General features: G+C 39.4%; 1 protein-coding gene across 3 annotated transcripts in view; it reads left to right on the plus strand.

The window, feature by feature from the left end:
• Positions 1-16,686, plus strand: part of PDK3 (pyruvate dehydrogenase kinase 3) — a 54,292-nt gene extending 37,606 nt beyond the window's left edge. Inside the window, exons 6-11 of one of the 3 annotated variants that reach the window (XM_062488093.1) lie at positions 1,091-1,168; positions 3,253-3,329; positions 4,535-4,636; positions 5,225-5,335; positions 10,316-10,429; positions 11,457-16,686. In XM_062488093.1, the coding sequence (XP_062344077.1) occupies positions 1,091-1,168; positions 3,253-3,329; positions 4,535-4,636; positions 5,225-5,335; positions 10,316-10,429; positions 11,457-11,600 (626 nt within the window). In that variant the 3' untranslated portion in view covers positions 11,601-16,686. The remainder of the gene's footprint in view (positions 1-1,090; positions 1,169-3,252; positions 3,330-4,534; positions 4,637-5,224; positions 5,336-10,315; positions 10,430-11,456) is intronic. The other 2 variants (XM_062488095.1, XM_062488094.1) reach the window with 2 other exon arrangements.
• The last annotated feature ends 230 nt before the right edge of the window (positions 16,687-16,916 follow it).

Consider the following 16,916-nt stretch of genomic DNA (forward strand, 5'->3'; position numbering starts at 1 on the left):
GAGGAGCCCAGAACTGGACACAGCACTCCTGATTCACTCATCTCTCCAGGGCTGAGTGGAGGGGCAGGATCCCCTCCCTGACCTGCTGGCAATGCTCTCCCTGATGCACCCCAGGATCCCGTGGGCCCTCCTGGCCCCCAGGGCACTGCTGGCTCATGGACAGCTCCTTGTCCACCAGGACCCCCAGGCCCTTCTCTGCAGAGCTGCTTTCCAGCAGGTCGGCCCCAGCCTGTGCTGGTGCCTGGGGTTGTCCTTCCCCAGTGCAGGACCCTGCACTTGCCTTTGCTGAATTCCAGACCATTCCTCTGCCCATCTCTCCAGCCTGTCCAGGCCCTTCTGAAGGGCTGCACAGCTCTGGGGGTTTCAACCACTCCTGCCAGCTCTGTGCCATCAGTGAACTCGCTGAGGAGGGCTCTGCCCCTTCCTCCAAGCCACTGATGAGTAAGTTAAACAATACTGGGCCCAGTATTGAACCTTGGATGGTACCTGTAGTGACTTAGACTTTAAACTTTAAGTTACTCTTAAAGGGTAACTTAAACTCTCTACCTGTATTTCAACAATACATGATTTGGGCCATGGAAAGTATTTTCAGGGGGAGTAATTTTTGATTCAGTGGGAGGGAATGAAGAATCTTATCCAGCTTTTCCCTCAAAACACCTTGAAAATTAAGTATTGTGAACAGTACTGTGTTTGGAAAACCTGAATTTATGGCTACAATGTCATTCTTTTTTATTGAAGATGAAAAAGAACAAGTATTAAATTGTGATCGGGAAATAGAAAACAAGTAGATTTTATGGTCAGCCGAAGATTAATTATATCCTTCTGGTTTTCAAGCCCTGAACAAAGAAGAATTTCAGCTTCTCTCCCATACTGTGCTTTTCTTTGTAGAGCTTTAGATAGAGTTTTACCTTTCCTGACAATTGGGCTATGAGTGTACAGAGAAAAAGGAGTTAGATTGGATACCAGCTTCATGCTTGCAAACTAGTGGTCAAAGTGAGTGTTTTGTTTGTGGTCTTTCACTGGGAGGATGAACACTGCTGATCATTGCTAGAAGATTTTGATAAATCAGTGTTGTTCTGTTGTTTTGTAGATGCTTATGAAACAGCTAAGATGTTATGTGAACAGTACTATACAGTAGCTCCTGATCTGGAAGTTGAAGAATTCAATGGTAATTATGAAATCAGCTTAACTGATGTATGTAAGAAAATACATTTCTGTGATTTCTGTTTTTGTTAATTTTGAACTATGCAGTTACTTTTATGCTAATGTGTCTACATGGGCACCTGAATTAGTTTATCATCATGATGTTTACTTCTTTATGCTGAAAGCAGTGTTCTATCTGCTAAATTCACTGCCACTTTAAAGAAAATGAACCAAGACTCCTCATAACTGAAAAGGAAATATGCCTGCCTTCTTAATCTTCTAACACAACTGAAACTTGTTTCATTCCAAAGTATGCTTATAAACCCATGAATTCTACTGGCACTCTCAACACAGTGGTGAGCCCTTCTGTGTAAGATGGCAAAACTGGGGTTTTTGTTTGGTAGTCTGTTTTAAGTCCTATCATAAACTTCTCACATGTTTCAAGTTGATTGCAGAGATGAAAATTGGATGACACAAAACTGATGAGACAGTCCTTGTCATCATATTGACTGCTTTTTGTTCATTATTTTATTGACAAAAGGGAGCTTACTTTTTTTTTTCGTTAAAAAGATTTCCTGAGAGATCCTCTCCTAGATTTTGGACAGCAGTCAAACATAAGACTAAGATGGTTCCAAACTTCAGCAGAAGAATTGCAAAAGTCTCAGAAATAGGTAACACTCAATGGGAGAGTGTGATACATGGAATAGGTGTTGCTCAAAGTACTACTGAGTAGTGTAGAAATACTTCTCTACACAAGGTGATAGTGTCAGCAGTGATGCATTGCCACCCATCTCTACCAAATCCAAAAGACCCGACTTTCCTCTTTTAAACCGAGTGATTCTAGAGATAAAACTACTGAGTGTTGCAGCAGAGGAATCAATCAATGCAAAATTCATCTGAAGGCATAAATAAAAAGACCCAACAGTAGAGAAAGCAAGTTGCTGGAGCTAAAAAAAAAGGTGAATAAAGAATTGCCTGTTTCCTTTAAGTCAGCTTATTATCAATATGAGGAAAGCAACTTTGCAAATTACCTCACCAGTGCAACAATACCTTATTTTCTATCTCTCTGCCTCAAACAAGTGTGAGTCAGTTTGCCTTGGTTATGGCGAAGTTTAAGGGAATGGGAGTATGGACTGACAAAATTAACAAAATAAAATATTTAGGTGCCTTGCAGAGCATTGCTTTGGTCTTCTCCTTTTCATAGGAGTTTTTACTACCATGTCTCTGAAAATAATGACTGAGATTATTACCAGCCCTCAGTGTCAAAAAGAATGAAGTTGACTCTAGTCATGTTCTTTGTGCATATTTATATCTTCCTGGAATTTATGAAGAGACAGTTTGAGACTTCCCTTCAGTTTGCTTCTCAGTCTGACTGTCTTGTTACTGCATAATTTAATGCCCCTAGATATTCGAATGTTCAGGGATGACTTCATGTTCAGCACCAGAACTGTCCTGGAATGTATTAAATGCAGCTGTATTATTTCCTGCCCAATCAATCAATGAGCACTCTGGCAATCAGAGCTGTGCCAAGTCATACCCCTCTGCTGAAACGCCCACAGTGGGACAGCAGTGGACAAACAATTCAGTGATGGTTTGGAATATGGAAGCTGTGATATTGTTTGAAGTATATTTGAAATTTTTAATGAATCCTAATATTTTGTGTGTTTTAACAAAGGGAAAATATGTAGTTGTTTTTAGAATATTTAAACAGTGGGTTTTTCTTTAGTTTAGCAGTCTTTTTATGCAGCAAATATTATGCTTAAATAGGATGTTAACATGTGAAAGTTTCCGACTTAAGTAGGAAAGTTTTCTTAGTTAACATACACTGTTTTATGAAACTAACCACTACTTAGTGAAGCTTCATATCTAAACAAGTCTGCTGACTGGATGGATTTGAAGATCATCATAATAATCATGTGTTATTCAGGTGATAGCAGTGACTGAAATTTATGTTTTTACTTCATGGAACTAATTTTGCACTGGGAAAATTAAAACATGCTTGCACACGTGTCTGTGCCTACATGTTCATGTTATTCTGGTAAAGGGCAATGCTAGAAAATACCGTTTTGAAGAAAAATGATTTGACATTTTTATTTCTTTTTTTTTTAGCTAAAGCTCCAAACAAGCCTATTCAAGTAGTCTATGTACCTTCTCATTTGTTTCATATGTTATTTGAATTATTCAAGGTAGGTTGCACTTGATAATATCTGGGAGAGTTTTGTGACCCTATTATGTTGAAACTGAGATTCCTTTCAGTTGCAGCTCTCAAATGTTTTTTTCAGTTTTCCTTTCTTAATCTTATTTGAGTTTTCAAACACTCTTCACTTAATTAAAAGCCAGACTTAAACCCCTCTCTTATGACCCTGTGTGCTTAAAAACTGCCTGGTTTCCCACTTATCCTGTTTCCCCTTCTCCTGTGCTTTTGTAGCTTTTTTGATTAACTTGGAACACTCATGACACTCTAGTTTTGTAGTTATAGAACATTCATAATGCAGTTTTTAGGAGCTTGCTTCTTTATTGCATGCTTGAGGACTGGTTAGGATCAGTCTTTAGTGTGAAAACAGACCCTTTTGTACACAAACAGTAGCTTTGCATAGTGTAGATGACATTCTTTGTTTTGGTTTTCTGAATAGTTGGAACAAAAGTGAAAATGGAACATGTGAAAGCTGTTATGTGGTTTGAAAGGAGAGAGGAGGTCTCTAAGTGGTGCAGCTGAATACCACAAATTGAGGGGAAAACTTGTATTTGGCCAGAGAGAAACGTTTTCAAAGTACTGTTTTTTTGGGATTTCTGACATTTGTCAGCTATGTTCATTTAAGTCTTCTCCCATTTTGCCATTTGTAACATTAGTTTTGGGGCAGAAGAGATGAGAATTTATATATTACATGTATATTTTTGGTACAAGTCATGAAACAGGCTGAAGCCAGTAGGTTGTAGCTGTAAAGAACTGGGAGGGACTGGCAGTGGGAACTGTGTTAACATGAAGTCAGATTGACAGATGGTAACTTAAAAATTATGTGACTCAGGCTGAGAAAACTGCCTTTCTGTGGTGAACATTGCTGTTGGTGTGGTGCATGATGGAGGTGAAGGGTGTTCTCATCCTGAAGATATATTTACTTGATTTCACACAGAGGAAAATAAAAGTCTTGATTTCTTTTCTCTGACTATATCAAATAAATAAAAGTTATGTATAACAAGTTGTAATGTAGAAGTTTACTGGGGAATTAATTGACTTGATGGCACTTGAATTTGTGTTAGATGCAGCCTTTTCTATCTTGTACACAACTGTAGGATAGAGTAGATGCTACAAAATAAATTCAAGTTCTAACTAGTCACAAAAAACTTACATGTTCAAGTTAGAATCAGAAACTGTATTTTCTTTTCTCTTCAGAATTCCATGAGAGCTACAGTGGAATTGCATGAAGGTAAGAAAGAAGCCTGTCCATCGATCAAAACCTTAGTCACTTTGGGGAAAGAAGATCTATCTATTAAGGTAAATGCCTGAAAATAATACACAGCTTGCAAACCTGCTAGGTTTGGAGTAGTATGACTTTCAATTTGAAAAAGAAAATTAATTATTGTATCACCTGCTTCATATTCATTAGAACAGAATATTTGCAGTAGGGAAGACCCTACAAGGAACATCTTGTCCAACTGCCTGACCACTTCAGGGCTGACCAGTAGTCAGAGCACATTTGTGAGAGGAACTGCCCAAATGTGTCTTGGTCACTGACAGACTTGGGATGTTGACCATCTCTCTAGAAACCTGTTCTGCTCTTTCACCACCCTTCCCATACAGAATTGCTTCCTGATGTCCACTCTAAACCTCCCCTGGTGTTGCAACTTTGATCTGTTCCCACATGTCCCATTGTTAGATGCAGGGAGATGAGATCAGCACCTCCCTCCCCAGTTCCCCTCTTCAGGAGGCTGTAGACCATGGCAAGATCACTCCCAGCCTTCTTTCTCCAAACCAGACAGCCTAACTGCTCCTTTAGTATTTCTGAAGTAATTTAGATAATGCTTGGTGTTTTGTGGGGTTTTTTTCAGAACCTAGTGTTTAAACTCCATTTTCATTCCTTAGATAAGTGACCAAGGTGGAGGTGTACCTCTGAGAAAAATAGACAGATTGTTTAACTACATGTACTCAACAGCACCCAGGCCCAGTCTGGAGCCCTCAAGGGCTGTGCCTTTGGTAAGCAATTACAGTATGTATTTAAATGTCCCTTTGCACCACTCTGATTTTACATTTCTCTTCACTGCAATCTGCCAGATCAGGTTTTCCATTGAGGAAATGGTTTATCATTAGCAAGTCTATCCAGGTAGAACAGGAGAAAATGAATTCTGTTGTCATCACTTAGTCTGCAGAATAGAAAATTACATTCTTGGTAACAAGCATAAGAAGCCTGCATAAGCACAGTGTTTTCACAGGTTAATGGGCAGGATCTTTAGTGCTATAGTACTGAGCAGGTGAATGACCTAATAAGTTTCTCTTTGGTGTATAAATTACTGTTAATCTTAGTTTCCTATCATAAATGAATTAAAAAGGTGGGCCACACTGCTCAGCACTTGAGAGGCACCTTCTGGCAGTGCACAAGCTTATACTGAAGCTTGAAGATGATTTCGCTGTAAGTTATTGACTGTAAAAATATATAAAAATTATCCCCAAACCTGCATGTGGTATGAACATATTTAATATATTCCTATTTAAGTGGAAACACCTTATGGGATACTCCTTTCTGAGATGCATCAAGGCCATATTTCAAATAAAAAAATAATTCCCCATAGTTTCTTGTAGGCAGGGAAAATATTTCAGTGTTGAATGTGTAGATTGTTTTAGCAAGCATGACTTTAAAAAAATATTAAAATACTATTTCTGAATTGTTTTATTAAATTACATATTGGCTCATTGTGATAAAAATTGTATAGCTGCTGTTCCATTTGACTGGTTTTCAGTAAGTGGATTAATACAGATACTGTATTTTGCCTCTTCTCATCCCTGTTGCTTCTGATGCAATCCTTTATCTCTAAGCCTGTTGAGAATTTGATTCTCTAAGAAATTACCTTTCCCTGCTCAGGAGCATTCTCATCTAGTATGTTCCTAAGTGCTTGTTTTTTTTTCTCCCCTCCTGATACGTCCGTGCTTCAAGTGCTTTCAGATAGATAATAGGATGTGAGGCAGAGCATGGAATCTAAGGATAGTTAAGAGTGGAAATGACCTCTCAAGATCGAGTCCAACCTCTGACCAGACACCTCCATGTGAATTAAACCACAGCACTGAGTGCCAAGTTCATTTGTTTCCTGACCACATCCAGGGATGGTGACTGACTCCAGTACTTCCCTGGCCAGCAGTTTCAATCCTTGACAAACCTTTCAGTGAAGAGATTCTTCCTGATGTACAACCTGAATCTCCCTAGCAGAGCTTGGCAAGTTTCCCTCTTGTCCATATGACTATATTGGATATAAAATATTTAACAGTAAACTAAGGGTAAAATCAGTTCCGTGTGACCCAGAGGAAATAAATTTCCTCTTAGCTTACAAGCAGAAAGTCTTTATGGTGCTGCCTTGGTCCACAGTGGGTACCACTGTGGCATGGCAGTGCATTGCACTGGTTTTTACCCCTTTGCACTGTGGGAGGTGTGAAACCCAGTCCTGTGTCTGCACTGGCTTGGTACTGATCCTTCATAGCTCCTACCTCTACAGCACATCTGAGTCTTATGTTTCAAACTTTTGCTTTTTCATAGAAAATCATCTTGAATATGAAGGATGAGAGGGAACAGGCCTTAATTCATATAGAAGCTTTTTTCTTTGTCACAAATGGTAGAATCTCTCTTGATGCATAATCTGCCTTTGTTCTGTCTCACTTTTGATTAGCAATTTACCATATCAGGCTACAAGGATTTCCTGAAACTTGTTCTCAGGATAAACTTACACCTTGATTACCAGTTGTATTCACTATTAAACTGTCTTTTCATTTGTAGCTGATTGTAAAATGTGTTCATCTTAGGACTGACACTATAGTTTTTTCTTTTCCCAGTGTATCTTTAGCAATGCATTGCTGTGTTTACTTCCTCATCTTCAGAACTGCTTACTTTGATTCTGTGGCATTTATCTTTGGTATTCTTCTTCTGTATTCCATTTTCAGGCTTTATTTTCCTTTCCCAGTCTATGCTACTGTAGTCAAAGCTACAAAGGATCCCCCTCTCTTGTGAGTCTGGCAGCTTTTGCCCTGTGAGTCTGACCAATGCCTGCAGAAGGCTGAATGTTGAGAGTAAAGCTGTTCAGCTCTGTTTTTTGTGTGTGTGCAGAAAGAAAAAAGTCACAAACTGTGAGTCTCTGCCATATCTTGCCACTAAAAAGAACAAGGACTTAGCAGTGAAGTTTGACAAGTTATGTGTTATGGCCCAGATCCAGTTGTAAAAACAATTATGCAGTGCTTTGTATGTTGGTCTGGAAATAAAAATCCTTCAGCAGAAAGGTTCCACATAAATCTTTGTTGTCCATACAGAAGGTTGTGTCATCCTTGATTTAGGTAATATTCTAAGCTAAGCTGGGGTGCAGTGTAAATAGATATATTTTTCTGTACTAACATTTCTTCCCCTTGTTATATGATCCCCTGTCTAGTTTACAAAACATTCATGGAATTGGGCAGTGGAAGAGAGTTATCCGTCTGTTGATTGGGGAAAATTTTTGCTCCCTGTCATTGCAAATGTTATTTAAATCCTGCTGAGAAAGTTTGTTGCCATGGCAGCATTCAGATTCTAGCAGGTCTTGGGTTCATCTGCACTGCACACAGAGTACACATTAAAATACATGGTCATGTTTAATGATATTAGGTTTTCTTAGGGAATTTAATGGTTCTTTCTCTGACAGCACTTGTTTATAGCGGGACAAATGTGGCTTAAATTAGTGTTAATTTAAATCTGCTGATGCTAGTAACACAGACATAAAATTTCCTGTTTCTTTAATGCATACCATAGTATTTAATGATAAATTTGCTCTAAGGAGCTTTCCTTTCTCAAGGCAGATGTGCCATCACAGACTGTTCTGTCCTCTAGGTCAAGCACAGATCTATGTAGTAGACACCTCTTGTTAATTGTCTTTTGCAAAATACACCCTTTGCAAGGCCAGGATTGAACAAGATACTCATCTTGGGTCTCTTGTCTCTGTATTTCTTGTAAGGTATCTGGCTTGGAAAGCACCCTAAAGGCAGTGCACAGTGAGGCTGACAGGAAATATTTGAAAGAGGGCTGTATGAAATAAAGATGTGGGCTAGCACAGAGTATAAAGGAACAGGAGACAAACAGAAGCTGGGTTTTAAGGAGGGGTAGTTCTGGAGCAAGGAAAGTATAAAGTGTTTTCAGTATTGGAATATTTTAGTTGGATACTGCCCTTTACTGGAGCTGGGCCTTGGGATATGGACTGTATAGACTGTCCACAAGCTGCCTTTTGGTTGCTGTGCTTTATAATTTCTGTAATGTTTTATTGTCCAGAAAAAGAAAAATTCTCCAGAAAAGGAAGTCAGCTTTTGGCATTTTTTGAGTTCTTTCTAAGACAGTCAAATCAATTTTTTAGCAGTTAAGAAAGAAATCTCTAAAGTTTCAAGGCCAGGTGTTTGAAAGTGATGCATACATATGTGTCTGGTGGGAGATGAAATTTCTCTTTGAGAAATTTAAAATATAATGTTGGGAAAAGTGCAGCTGAGCAACTGTTCTAACTCTGTTAATGGACACTAGTAACTATGACAAGCAGTGTGGAAAAGGTATATTTGGCATTTCTGTTTGTTATTTTGCTCAGAAATCTGAGTGAGCAACTGTAAACCAATTTAATACTAAATTTACAATTCTGTAAAAACAAGGCAAAAAAGGCCAAAAGATATTGTAGTAGATGACAGCAAGAGAATTTGTGATGGACACTGTAGTACAAGTTCTTTAATGTTCAGTTCTCCCTCAAGGGATTTCTTGTAAGTGATATCACATATTGGCTGTACATAATGCTTGCAAATCCTTTGTCTTAGCATTCTCATTTTAGGCCTTTGTTTATAAAATTCAGGGCATGTTTATCACTTTTCTGTCAGGTTGCTTTGGTAGAAATACTATTGTGGAAAAATTTATTGGTTTTCTGAAAGCTTCAAGTGTCTAATGTTTCTCATACTCCACCCATACTACCTTGCTTTGTATATATTTGGGGTTTTTTTTTCCAAAGGTTTGTGTGTTTGGAATAGTTCCTTTATTGCACTGGATAGTCCTGAAAAATTCAGTTGTGGTTTGGGTGCATAACCAACCACTGTTGTTCTCAAAATATAGCCAGTCATCTGAAAGAGTCATGTGTTGAGCAAAATCTTATTCCCTGGCTCCAGTGAGAGAGACTTGGAGGGTTTTCTTACAACGTTTCTGACAGGAGATGGTTGGAAGAGATGCCAAGTGATTGATCTTGTTGCAAGAATGGTTATGAATATTGGTTTTGACAATTTAAAATCTGAGTTTTGTACCTATGCAGTCCATTTTGCTTTGAAAACTGTGTGGACTGTACTGTGTCTCAGTCCTCAGGAGATCATTCAGTGCTGTGGAATCCTGGTCTTTTGTTAAACAGAGAAGATAATTTACCTTATATTAGTCTTGTGTTTTCCTCTGCAGGACTCTGCTCATCTCTGTGGCATCAGCAGTCACTTAATAGTGTGACCTAGATGAAGCAGACAGAGTTGTCTCTGGCTTTCTTGTATAGTCTTCTGAGTGTGGAGGCATTTGAGATATTAATCACTGGCTTGAGGGGGAAAAAAATATGCTGTAAAAACTGATTTTTTTACCAAAGAAAGAATTCAATACTGCTGCAGCATTCTTCCTGCTGTGAGGAAGCTGTGTAGAGTGTTGGTTTGCTTTGCTGGCAGCAGGTATAGTATGCTGCACCTGTCTGAGAAAATGCAAATAGACAAGGGAGTTCTAGCAGAGGACTCAGTCCTTTTTGTACTGAAAACTAATGCACAGGAAAAAAGTAGCTTGCTCAAAAGGCTGGATATGGACTTAGAGTATAAGCTGAGAAATAAAAGAAAGCTTCAAAAAGAATTTGATACAAATCTAATATTTAGGTGTCCTCTCTTTTGTAAAATATTGCAGCGATCTGTTGCACTTTTAAAACTTTTCATCATGTTTTTCCTTTTATTCTCTTGTTTTTGTAGGCTGGGTTTGGCTATGGATTGCCAATTTCTCGTCTGTATGCAAGGTACTTTCAAGGTGACCTTAAACTCTACTCAATGGAAGGTGTGGGTTCAGATGCTGTTATTTATTTGAAGGTATGAATTTCACCCTTTTATCAATTAGTAATGCAGTGCAGGTTATTTGTAGCAGGTTCTTTTCACTCTTCAGCTTGTTTTCAAATTTCTTTTTGCTATCTTTGACACTTTTACCTAAATCAGTTACATAAAATCCTGAACTCCAAGGTTACATGTATATTAATCTGGCACTAATACTAGTTCACTTGCTTTGATTTTTTTTCAGTCCCTGGGTTGGATTGTTGCATTTTATTAATCTGTCATAAGTGGTCAATCTTCCAAGAACTATGATAAGAGATAATTTTGGTTAATGCTTTTTGATTCTAAGTTTTGGCCACAATAGAAATGAGAAGACTATTGGCCAACTCCTGACTAGTAAACATGTTCTATCCTACGCAGTTCTTGATGCAACAGACTGCATGTATCCTGTTGTCATTTCCTGGGAGAGCCCAGGCTACTCAGGGGCTGAAGATTGACAGTGCTTGAATTCCATCAGGGAGCTCAAAAGAACAGAGTGTATAGCTTTGCACTGTCACTGTGCCTTGCTGTATATAGCAAGTGAGTTGTAGATTTCTCTGCTTCTGATGGGTTTCATCCTCTGCATGTGTGTGTAGAGGAAAATGGTCTGGGCTTTCTCAGAGGAAAAAGCACTGAACTGGGTCAGCCCCTATAGGTCAGTGTGCTAGCAGAGCCTAAGTGCATTGGGGAAGGGGAAATGTTGCGAGTAAGCTGTTCTATGTCAGTGACAAATCTCACTAAAATGTTTCTGACCAAAAGTCTTTTTCTTGCTATCTGTGTAGTCACCACTCCCTGGAAAGAAGGGAAATATCATTCAATGCTATTTTCTTTTAACTTTGACTGGGACTTTGAGTATAACTAGAGCTACTAGTCACAGCTCAAGGGTTTTCAAAGTAGTGCTGTGACATGTAAGGCTGGGATAACTGTGACACTTGGTGGGTACAGAAGTTGTGACTGCAGAACTCCCCAGAGTATCACCTTGCTCTTGTGTCTTCAGTGATACCTAACCATTGCTTTTGTTTTTCCATAGGCCCTTTCAAGTGAATCATTTGAAAGACTTCCCGTTTTTAATAAGTCAGCATGGCGGCACTACAAGACCACACCTGAAGCAGATGACTGGAGCAATCCTAGCAGTGAACCAAGGGATGCTTCTAAATATAAAGCTAATCGATAATTTGCCACCTTTTGTCTCTGTTGGAGATGACCTCTGCATTCAGTATAAAGTCTCTGCTTTGTTCCAAAATCCTTCAAACCACAGTAGCTAATTACTTCCAAACAAAGACCTAATCAGGGCATAGAAAAATACTAAGAACAAAGTGATGATTGGGACTTAAAGGAAGGCACTGAGCACGTTTGGTATGTGAATCCTGTGTGCTTCACCAGAATATGCTTGGTTGCTTCAGTCATGCATTGACAAAAGGGATGGCACTGTGATTGCACTTAGGAACACAATGTTGTAACAAAAAGATACTATTTGAAGTGGCCAATTCTTATTCCAACCTAAGGATTTATAACATGTGCACAATCCCTTAAAGTGCTGAATAATATCTTGCACAGCAATATGGTGTAAGAGAAAAATTCTAATGTAGTTAAACGTGTGCTTCGTGCAGCATTTTGTATTGCACAGTGTCAGCCCTAAGAGAAAAATCCCTTTGAGCTCTTCACATCTTATTTCTAGTGAGTTTATAAATGCGTAGTTCTACAAAGGGTTGTGCAGCTTTAAACTGATGCTTTCTCCAAATTCCCAAACCCATTTGCCATGTGCATACAAAAGTTGTGTTGTTATAAGACGGTAGGACTTCCACTTCTTGGTATGCACCTTAATAATTTTCTTGACACAGAAATGCATTTCTATGCATTTTTCCTTGTTTTGAGGAAAGCTCCTAAGTAGTTAGATCATCTCTCCTTACAGGAAATTCTGTCAGTACAGGGGCAGGGGGTAATTCAATTTCCTATTTGCCTGTCATTTTAGGGGAGTTGGGGAGGGGAGAGAAATGCTGAGAGGCCAGACAGCCAGTCATACAAATGAATTTGCCTTAAGAGTGTTGGTTGCTTGAAACCTGATTAGTTTAAAACCTGTAAATAGTTTGCAAAGTTATTTATACATTCAATGTCTGACTACAGTCTGGTTATCTGAATTTGTAGTGTATATAAAGATGTTGTCCACCAGCTTTTGGAACTTGTCATTGGTCTAAGTACATGAAACTGGAAACGCAGTAGAAATGGGAGGGACAAAATGTGGCTGGTACCTGGTTTAAGTTAAATATCAAAGATGAAAAAAATCCAAGTATTTCCCCCTTAAATTTATCTTAAGGGTCATTGCTGACTATTAGAAAACTGTCCTTCACAAAGTCTTTGCCAAATGCTCTTTCTGATACTATGGCCTTTCAGAAAAACCTGTGAAATTTAGAAGTTCTGGTGATATATTAGCTGTGACAATAAAGTAGATGAGCTGTAAACAGCTCTAGTGCACCCTCAATTTCTCTTAGGTGTTTTGATATCTTTTGGAAAGATAATAGAGATTTTAGCATGGAAAAATTAAACTTGTTTACTAAAATTGTGGGGGAACTGTCCCTTTTGTCCTCCCAGTATTTATTTTTATAAATAACTGATTTATTAGGGAAATGCTGAGAAATTCCTAGGTATTTTAAAAAAAAGAACAAGAATCTTAGTTTAACATAGCAATAGTACTTTGCACTTCATAGCACATTTCATGGAAGGATTATAAAGTGCTTTGAGCAATAAACTCCGTAGAGCCCCATTTCTGAGGAGTTGGAAGTTCTTGCCTTGCCTGTTGCAGTGAGTTCCTGAACTTGTGTGAGCAGTGGAGACTCGCAGGGCTCGAGGTGCTGTGGGTGTTCCCATGCAGAGGGACTGGGATCGGGCCCGTGGGAGCACTGGGTCCTTGTCTCCATGGGCTGCTGCCCTTCCCTGCGGGTCAGGTGGCAGCAGGACAGCTGCTGAAGGCTCTCCCTGCTGGGCAGTGCTGCCCTCAGAGCCCCCTCTTCCAGCAGGCAGGAAGAGGAGGGGGCTGATGGGGCCGTCCTGTTCCCAAACTGGACTTGTTTGGCCCTGGCCAGAGGATCGTGCAGGGCATGGTGAGGGTGTGATACGTGTGGCCTCCAGAGCAGCAGCTTCCCAGCGCTGCAGGCACTGCTGCAGAGAAGGCAGGTTGCTGTTCAAGCAATACAGCTGTGCTGCTGGGGTGAAACCAGGGGAATGGATTGACTGAAACACTGGTTGCAAGTCGTACCTACTAAAATTTAGTTAATCTTCCACCTCCATTTGTAATTTCGTACCGGTTTTAGAATTATTTCCAGTTGTGTATATTTTATACTTATTGCAGAGGAAAGTTTGCTTAAAGATAGAAATTTGTGATGAAACTATTTCCCCAGTTGCATGTGATCAGTTTTTTATAGAACATTACCCAAAACATTCCAAGGAATAAGGTAGTCTGCATAAGAATGAGTCAGCTTTTGTTAGAAACTGTATTTTTGAAGTAGTAAATCCTGACCTGGCACTTGTTTTTGGCTGTCTCCTTATACATGGTGAGGAGAGGGAACAGAAAACAAAGGAAGGATGCTGACACATTGGACTTATTTTCATGAAGTGAATATAGGTTATGGGAGCCATGGGATGGAAACTGTGAACAAAAGCTGAAGATACATGGAGGATGTTATGGTGCATTAGAGATGTCACTTCTTGATCCACAAAAACAACTGGCTTTCAGGACTGGAGTTCTTCAGTACTTGAAAACGGAACTCCCCTGAAATGACACCCATTTCCAAGAACCCTGAGCTTTTACAAACACCTCCCAGCAACAGGATGGAGCACAAGGAATTAATTTTCTTTCTGTTCCCCAAAGTCTTTATGGGGGCATTACAATGAATACGAGAGAGGAGCAACTTTTCTTCTCTCCAACCTTGTCCAGGCAGCCTGTGCTTTAGTGGCAATCCCAGGTGTGCCATCAACTGTTCTCTAGTCATTGTCCTTATGCCATGTTTCTGTATAGGGGTATTAGTCTGAAAACTATTTTAGGGAGCAGCAGCAGACCTTCAGTTAGGAGAGGGTTTTTCAATGGCTGTGCCAGAAAAATGAGCTTGGGTGGGTTTTTATTATGGTTGGTTTAACTACAGATACTGATTTTTTTCTTCAGTTACTTCTACCTTTGATTGGAATCTGTTATAACTATGTTTTAATATCTTGGGGCTGTTAATTCTAAATTTTCTGGTGATACAAAAGTGTATTTCCTTTTTATGAATTTCAGAGTTACGGCCTGTTGATGTCATTGCAACCTGCTTCTCTTGACTTGCAGGACACACAAAAACAAAACAAAGTGTTCTCAGTGAAAATGTTCCTTACCTGTTGTGTTTAGTGATTAACAAACTGAACAAGAGATGTTTACTCCTTGATTCTTCCTGAGAATTTACAAACAACTTCTGTATGTCATAGTGTAACAAAGAGTTTACTTTTTGTCCATTGTGCATTTTTCTGGTGTATGTGTCTTGAATGTAATTTTATTAATCTCCTGCCTAGTTTAATATTAATAGATACAGAAGTCTCTCCAAATCATGTACATATTTGTGCTCCCTGCTTTTCTGGGCTTTGATTTGAGGCAACAAGGGGTCTTTCAGAGTCCACACTTGATGAGAAATATTCAGAAGATACCAAAATGCTTCTTTTGCAACTCGGGTGCAATCTGCCTGTGTAATTGACTGTGATGACGTAGGAAAGCACAGAGAGTCTTTATCCTGCTGCAGTCGGTGCTGCCTCTTGGGCAGTGTTTAAAGCAGATCCATTGGCACATGCTTCAAGAATATATGGATATTAATTGTAGTGTTCTTGGAAAACTCAGGCTACTTTTTTGGGTATGAAAGGCTACATTTACTGCTGCAACTGGGTAGCATTCTTTTCTTTGTCCTCAGTAGCATTTGCTTTGAAACAGCTGTTCCCTTTCTTCAAGAAGTGAGCAGGAATGATTTTTAGTGTAATCTCCTGTTCACCTCCACCCAGACATAGTATTTAAGGGGATTATCTTGATTTCCATGTTGATATGAAAGAGGTTTCCTCCCTCCTCACCTTTATTAATAGGTGCCTCTAGATCCTTATGTGTGAGGTGCTGCGAAAGTGGTCAAGATTAATGAAAATAATTCTGTAGAAAACAGCCTAAATGTTTAGTGTATTTATCTTGAGGATAACCATGCCCCATTGTACAGTGTTCCCTTTCCTTGTTTCCAGGTTGCCACGGTTTCTGGTAGCTCTTCCTTGCTTCTTCCTGGCATACACACCTGTCTTTGGATTAACATATGTAAATGTAGTTTTGCTACACATTTAGTTAAGAGAATATGATGGCATGTGACAGAACAATGTGTTGCTGACTTCAGAGGTTAAGTTTGTTCACAAATGGGGAATGAAGCTGTAAATTGTGTAGTGATTTCAGGGCAGAGTCTTGCAAATACTTGCACAAGTCAAAAGTATATGAGAGCAATGCCACTTAAATGAATCTGTTCTCAGGATCAGGACTCAGGCTGTTGATATTAATTTGAAACAATGAAGATTTGTGTAATTGAAGTGGCTTTCTAATTAAAAATAAATAAGAAAATTAAAGTTCATGTGCTTTAGTTGCAGTATTATGTTGCCTTAAAAGTTTTCACATAGTACTAGAAGGATTGATGAGTGATAATTCTGACATTGTCCTTCTGATGTTAATTGCTTTATTGAATTTTTCCTTTGAATTGCATACTGCCAAGAAGTGTTGGACACAGTCCTTTGAAATCCATGCCCTCTGCAGATCACATCAGGCAGAGGCAGTTTCCAGGCAGTGCCCTCGATGCTCTCGGCAGTGCAGCAGGGATTGTCCTCAGGGACCTGCAGGCTGGCTCTCCTCACCTGGAAGGTGTGCTGACCCTGCACTGGGGTGTGATGAGTTTGTCATGTGGGTGGAAATGAAGTCCCTTGGTTCCCAAGGTCAGGTATGGGACAGCTCTTCATCGTGAGCTGCTCTGTGTTGCACTTGGCATCCACGAGAGAAAGTGGTCTCGTGGTGCCTTTCTTCTGAGGGGGCATCATTTGAATCTACAAAACCTGTAAGGGAGGAGTGAGAAGTTAATTCTTCATGAGATTACTTGGCGATATTTTAAATTTACTTTAGCATCTTCTGTAACTTGTTTCTAGTGCATTGCCTGTGTATTTGACTTGTGTATACTCTTACTTTCATTTTTTCTTTCAGTGGCTGACAAATAAAATGGCATTAAAAAATACATGTTGAGATTTTTAAGGGACTGGTTTGGTTTCACACAGTATGGAGCTCAGTTTGTGATTTGGCAGTCCAAGGTCAATTTCTCACATGCCTGCAGAGGGGCACCCTCAAAGAGCTGCACTTGGGAGCGCAAGAGGAATTTTAGTGTATGAGCAGCTTTTGAGTTTGGGGTTGCTATATAAACCTCCCAAAAGCTCAGATTATTCTTGACAGCCAGAATAGCTGTTAGAA

Source organism: Cinclus cinclus, chromosome 2 (genome assembly GCF_963662255.1).
Source record: "Cinclus cinclus chromosome 2, bCinCin1.1, whole genome shotgun sequence".
In the NCBI taxonomy this organism is placed as follows: Eukaryota; Metazoa; Chordata; class Aves; order Passeriformes; family Cinclidae; genus Cinclus; species Cinclus cinclus.